At 49.2% G+C, this 6615-nt stretch overlaps 1 protein-coding gene across 1 annotated transcript; it reads left to right on the top strand.

The window, feature by feature from the left end:
- Window positions 1–1183: 1183 nt before the first annotated feature.
- LOC124674697 lies at window positions 1184–4978 on the top strand. The gene is made up of 7 exons (XM_047210747.1): window positions 1184–1396; window positions 2228–2314; window positions 2427–2681; window positions 2803–2967; window positions 3316–3369; window positions 3524–3670; window positions 4255–4978. The coding sequence occupies exons 1-7, from the start codon at window positions 1184–1186 to the stop codon at window positions 4630–4632; spliced, it is 1299 nt and encodes a 432-aa protein (XP_047066703.1). The 3' UTR covers window positions 4633–4978.
- The last annotated feature ends 1637 nt before the right edge of the window (window positions 4979–6615 follow it).

A 6615-nucleotide genomic window follows, 5' to 3' on the forward strand; every position in this document is an offset into this window, starting at 1 on the left:
CGCTCGAATTAACTATCCCTGAATTCACCCCTAAATTTCCTAAATTTGCGGCGGAAAAACCCTAACCATACGCAGAGGGAAGAAGAGAGATTAGACGATGGTACCTTTTGTTGTCTTCTTCTTTGCCTCGTCACAGTCGCCTTCTTCGCGTCCTCATGGTCGTCTTCTTCACGGTCCTCTAGTCCCCGCCGATCAACCCTCCTCCGTCGCCATTGTCGTCACGAGAGAGAAGAAAAGTGGTGGACTGGAATGCCGAGCGACGCGAGACATCGAGGAGGATAGCCGGGCTAAAAGTCAGAGCCTCTTGGGCTTTCTTGGGCTGGCCCAGTGTTTACTTCGGTCGCGAGCTGCACAAGCCCACCACTCTCACCTATCCCAGCACTTCCTTCGCCACGTCAGCTATCCCCGTTTGGAACGATGCTCAAGGTTCAGATTAGACCGGGATTTGTGAGATGAGGGTTCAAACGACAGGGATTTGGACGTTGGGGTTCAAACCGCCGAACCACTACGAATTCAAGGTTTAAAATGGACTTTTTCCAAACGCCATCTCCCATTAAAAAAATATTTCATCTTTATAAGATATCAGAGCGTGAAATTAAAAGTTCTAACCACTAAGTCACTAACCATTCAACTAGACCATTATTTTCCCGCAAGAAACGAGTTGGGTACCCACGCACGCACGGAGTACATGCAAAACTCCACCCACCAATCAGCAGCAGTACTATGTGCACGAAAACGAACGAGCGAGCGAGCGTTTCTTGAAGCAAAATCTGTCAACCAAAACCCTTGGTACACGCTCGGGCGACCGTGCGAGAGAGACCGGCCCTGCCGAACCCGGCTGAAGAGGGAAGAGACCACGCGAGCGACGCAGACATCTTCCTTCCAGAGCCCGACGTACCCGAGCCGGACCCCCGCCGTCCCATCTCCTCCCGCAGCCAGCTTTAAACACGACCACCACGAGACGCCCTGTCTCCTCCTCCTTCTCTCCCCTACGGCGTACGCAGCCCGCAGAGAGCCATAGCGGGCACGGCTGCCCAAGCAAAAAACGACACCAACGGAAGGATTTTTAAGTGCGCCATCCTCTTCCTCCCTCCATCCACCCCCTGCGTGTCCTCTAGCTCTCGTCGGCCACAGCACAGCACGCGCGAGTTCCACTGTGCGCGCGTCAGCTCGCTCGCTCGGTATGGCTGCGGCGCGCGCGCCCGCGTCCTCCCGCCGGTGCCTCACCGTGCTATTCGTGGTGGCCGCGGTGGCGGTTCTCCTCTCGGCCTGCTGCGCCGAGGGAGCGGCGGCGGCGGCCGGCAAGGCGACTCCGCGGCGGAGGCAGCTGCTTCGGCAGCGGCAGGTGGAGTACCACCTCAGGCGGCTCAACAAGCCGCCGGTCGCCAGCATTGAGGTACATCCATCCATCCACACCCGTCTCGTCTCCCTCCTCCCCCAGCTAGCGCGGCGCCGCCTCGCGTTTATCAATCTGTTGCGTTGCCGCGCGTCTCGTGCCCCCTCTAGCTCTCGTCAAAGATTTCCTCTTGCCTGCTACGCTTGCACCAAACTGAATCCATCCACGGGGAGGAAGAGGAAGCGGTGCCGGCGCGCGGGTACATTTACTCCTGGCAGATACGGAACCGAAGAGGAAACGAGTCCGTTACTCCGTTTAATGGCTTCCATCCATGCATGAGCTCTCGCATTGCCGTTTGCCAGATACTAGACGATTTGCCTGCTTTGGGAGCGTTGATTGACTCTTTGTCGCTCATGGACCGTGTATTTTGATTGATTGTTCTCTCGTCGCTGGACGAAAAGACTCTCGCTTTCGGGGGGAAATTTATGGGTGTCCGTGCTTCTTGGGTTCATTGGACTTTGGAGGAGAAAAAAGATGCGTGCTTTTGGTTGCTTTCCTTTCTTTGGAGGAGAACTGGGCTATCGTTTTCTCAACCAGTATATTCTGATTTTTATGGTGTCTTCAAAGACGAAGCAATCATCGTTCCGTTCTTCTTCTACTAGTAGCTCCTTTGGTGCGTAGAAATTCGAGAAAAAATCTTTGACATGAATGCTTCGAATCCTCTCGAGCTTCATTGCTCAGATATGTAATTTCGCCTTTATGTTTTCGTTGTCTGCAGTTTGGCTTCTGCTCTGAAACCAATGCTGTATTTTCTAATCTGTGTCATTTCTCCTGAATTCAGCACACTGTTTTATTTTATTGTTCCAAAGACTGATTCTGAGAAATCAACAGAGCCCGGATGGAGACATCATAGACTGTGTGCCCATCTCCAGCCAGCCTGCGTTCGATCACCCTTTCCTCAAGGATCATACCATCCAGGTTACACTCTCTCCAGCACCGCTGCCCCTTTTTACAGCTTCTCCCCCACGGACATTATTATGATACTAACACTCAACGGTGCACCGCCAACGCATTTTTTTTTCTTTTGCAGACAAGGCCTGCTTACCACCCAGAAGGCCTGTATGATGAGTCCAAGGTTGCATCATCCCACAAGGACAAGCAGAAAATCACCCAAATGTGGCATCAGAATGGCCAGTGTCAAGAGAACACCATACCAATCAGGAGGACCAAGAAGGAGGATGTCCTCAGGGCCAGCTCCGTCAAGAGGTATGGCAAGAAGATGCACAAGAGCACCCCAAACCCCTCGTCTGTTGAACCTGACATGCTCAATGAGAGTGGCCACCAGGTAGAACAGAATACAATGCTTCCTTCATTCAAGAATCATCTTGATACTTCATGGCAGTACTAGCTTGGTCTTTGCTTAAGTGTTCATTAATTCATTACCTTGTTAACTTGTTCTGTCTCAGCATGCCATAGCATATGTGGAGGGGGATAAGTATTATGGAGCCAAGGCCACCATCAATGTGTGGCAGCCAAGCATTCAGCAGGGCAATGAGTTCAGCCTTTCCCAGCTTTGGATCTTGGGAGGCTCTTTTGGGCAGGACCTCAACAGCATTGAAGCAGGATGGCAGGTGAGAGCTGAAACATGAGATGTTGAAAACCAACTAGTCAAAAAGTTCTATTAAATGTTGTGCTGCAGCTTCCAAATTTGTTCTTCTTCTGATTCCACGCTATCAATTATGAGAGAGCATTTCCTCATTGCATGCGTTCAATAATTTCTTCTGTGTTGCAATAATTGTATGTGCACTGCTCAAAGGACACTTACATTTTGGTAGAAGCTACACTAAATTCTCTGACATTTCTACATTCGTGAGCTGTACTAGATGCACTTGATACTGTTTTTAGAAGCTAAGAATGCTTTGATGCTGGACAAAGTTGTGCCTTGTGGCTTAATTCCTGTGCTCTCTACATAATTTCAGGTCAGCCCAGACTTGTATGGAGACAACAACACTAGACTCTTTACCTACTGGACGGTAAGATAAACATCACATTCCTTTCAATCTCGAATTATCGATGATAATTGTTTTCAGCTCCTTTGTCTAGATCTACATACCTATCTTTTGGAATTGTCTGTTGGTACTGAATACTACTGAGTACTGACTTTTGTATTGCTGCTGAATACTGTAGAGCGATGCGTATCAAGCAACAGGGTGCTACAACCTGCTCTGCTCTGGATTCATACAGACAAACAACCAGATAGCCATGGGCGCCAGCATCTTCCCTATTTCCAACTATGGTGGCTCCCAATATGATATCAATATTTTGGTCTGGAAGGTAAAATACAAGAGCCCTTCACATGCTCATTGTATTCGTAAATGGGGCCAGAGAATCTATATAGCATGCCCACCTGTTTCTTGTTCTTTCTCAAGGCTTATGTCAAGGCTACAACAACCGTGGCTTTGGCTTTTTGTGGACAGTGGGCACTCTCACAGTTGTCCTCAACACACACACACGCACTGGATTTATGCCTGCTAACAAACAATTGACACTAGTTTACTCTTACAAAAACAAGAATATTCGCCTTGTTTTCATGCTTCTCCTGTTATAAAATCTTATCATCTCCGCAATCAAAATTTTGAAATATGTCTTCACCTGCACTTCCCATTGGCATGACCAATTTGCCATGTGCCGTTATGTCGTCATTTGCCACTTGCATAAGCAACACGGTCTTATTCACAGAACATTTTCATAAGACTGAACATAAAAATAGTTCCAGAGTTTTTCATAAAAAGGGCACTACCTTTTCGTAGTAGTGCACTATAATGAGCACTTAGCTTTATTTTGCTCGTGCATGATAGCAATAAAAGGCACCTACCTATATTCCCTGATTATCATCCTATGCGTCGGTTTAATTGCAGGACCCAAAGGAGGGCAATTGGTGGCTGCAATTTGGCAATGACTACGTCTTGGGTTACTGGCCCTCCTTCCTCTTCTCCTACTTGGCGGACAGCGCCTCCATGATCGAGTGGGGCGGCGAGGTGGTGAACACGGAGCCCGACGGCAGCCACACCTCCACCCAGATGGGCAGCGGCCACTTCCCGGAAGAAGGTTTCGGCAAGTCGAGCTACTTCAAGAACATCCAAGTGGTGGACTCGACCAACAATCTCAAGGCACCAAGGGGAATCGGGTCATACACTGAGCAATCAAATTGCTACGATGTGCAGAACGGTAACAATGGTGACTGGGGCACCTACTTCTACTATGGGGGCCCTGGGAAGAACCCCAACTGTCCATAGCAAGAAAAGAACCGCTGCTGCTATCCAAGCCCTAACCCCTTGACACCTCTGTATGATCCAGTAAATTAGTCTACACCTCTCCTTTCTTTCCATTTTTCTTTTTCATTTTTTTCTTCTTGGTTTTTTTGTTTTTGGTTTTAAGTTTTGCCACCAGTTCATTAACTTCTAGGTAAGGCAAGTGTTTGACACGTGAGTTTGTTCTCCACCTCAGAGAGATGTTGGTCTTTGTTCTAGGGAGGAGTGTGTGTGGTCAAGTTTCTGAAGAGAAACAGGCCTGGTTGGGTTTGTGCCACATGTCTGTCAAATTATTTTGTTCCTCCTATGTCACCAACTCTCTGTGTGACCCCCTTGCCGAGTTGAAAACTCAATAACTTAAGTTGTGTGCATGTGATCCTGGTTAGCACCAGTACCAGGCTACTAGCATCAGCATGTGTGTTTTCTATTCTGAAGAAAGTGGCTAATCAAGTGTTAGCTATTGGAAGCTGTGCAAAGAAAGATGCCCACTTTTGTGTGTGCAGAGTTTGGTGGCACACTAGCTAAGCTAGTCACCAGGAAAAGTGGAGAAGGGTGCTATTAAAAAGGTTAAGAGCTCAGTGAGAGAGTGAGTGTTGCATTTTGTGAAGGCAGGTGCAGCTCACATTGCAAGCAAGTTTGCCTATTGGTTGCCCTGATTTGTGTGGGTAGCATAGCACTCTGTTTTGCAGTGCGGTGCCTAACTTGATCGACATTCAAACTTTCAAAGGTCTCCGGATGGGCTCTGAATGCTGACCCTGCTGTTAATGGATGGTGTTTTCTAGTTTAGTGGGAGGTTTCAGTGCTCTTGTTGTGGCATCCAGCTCAATCCATGGCAACAAAGTCATTCATCCCCATTCCTTAAAAAAAAAGGCATTCATCCCCATTCTTCTCCGTGGACATTCAGAATTGGGAAATTGGATATGCCGTAACCAGTGCACTGAAACCTCCCGGTGGAAAAAATCAGTTAGAGATTGTAAAATGTCAGCAATGTCGAGAGGAAAAGAAAACCATGTCTGATCCATGATTTGTTTTTGCATGCTTGGGTAAGTTAACAACCATATCCATGAACTGAGAGGATATCAAATGGCATGCTCTTGTAGCTGCAGAATAATTCGTGCCATGTGATCTGCATGATTGTGTTAAGGAAATGACTGAAAGTAACCGCAACCACATCATGGATCTAGCCATCTCGTCAGTTCGGACGTACGCACATTACGGTGTTGCCGGCCGGTCGCGGTTCACGAGCACGGGCACCAAACTGACCCAACGGGCTAGAGAAAACAACGTACCTTCACATGGCAAACAGAGCACAGTTCCTGGCAACACTTTTGGTTGGATTCGACGGGAAAATAATTGAACCACTAGCAAGAATCCAGGACATGCATGCAACGCAACGCAGGCAAGCATGCAGTGCAGAGCTGAGCATTGCAGGCTATCGCTGCTCGTGCTGAGGACTGATGCTGGCTGCTAGCTAGACATGCAGCTACGACGACGAGGGCGCATGGACGGGGCAGCTTTCGACCCGAGCTCTTGGGTCTGCCTGTCCAAAGGTCTCTGTGATTTTCATCAGGGCATCTCCAACCGGGCGACCCATCCCGCGCCCGCGCGTCCGGATGGGTCGAGCCGGACAAAAAACCGGCCCAGCGCGCGGACCCATCCCTAAAACGGATGCCCGCGGCGTCCGGAACGACGCAAACCCGGCCCAAATCTGGGCCGGGTTTGCGTGGCCGCGGACGCGAAAGGCTGGTCGCTCGCGTCCGCCCCTTGTCCGCCCCTGGCCCGCGTGTCATAGGCATGAACAATATTTTTCATTAAAAAGAACTCATTACATTTTTTTTAGCTACTACTTTTACCCTATACGTATGGGGCCGGCGGTCTCGCCGGCGACTCCTCGCCGGCTCGCCGTCGGGGCCGTGGATTTCACTCGACGCGGGCGGCCTGTACGCGTGAGGATTTCACTCCAGCTTA

This window comes from Lolium rigidum, chromosome 7, assembly GCF_022539505.1.
Source record: "Lolium rigidum isolate FL_2022 chromosome 7, APGP_CSIRO_Lrig_0.1, whole genome shotgun sequence".
NCBI lineage: Eukaryota > Viridiplantae > Streptophyta > Magnoliopsida > Poales > Poaceae > Lolium > Lolium rigidum.

Coding starts and splice junctions, on each gene's coding strand:
- LOC124674697 (XM_047210747.1), top strand. CDS start 1,184: ATGGCTGCGGCGCGCGCGCCCGCGTCCTCCCGCCGGTGCCTCACCGTG. Junction 2,682..2,802: donor TCAATGAGAGTGGCCACCAG/GTAGAACAGAAT, acceptor GTTCTGTCTCAG/CATGCCATAGCATATGTGGA. Junction 3,370..3,523: donor GACTCTTTACCTACTGGACG/GTAAGATAAACA, acceptor TGAATACTGTAG/AGCGATGCGTATCAAGCAAC.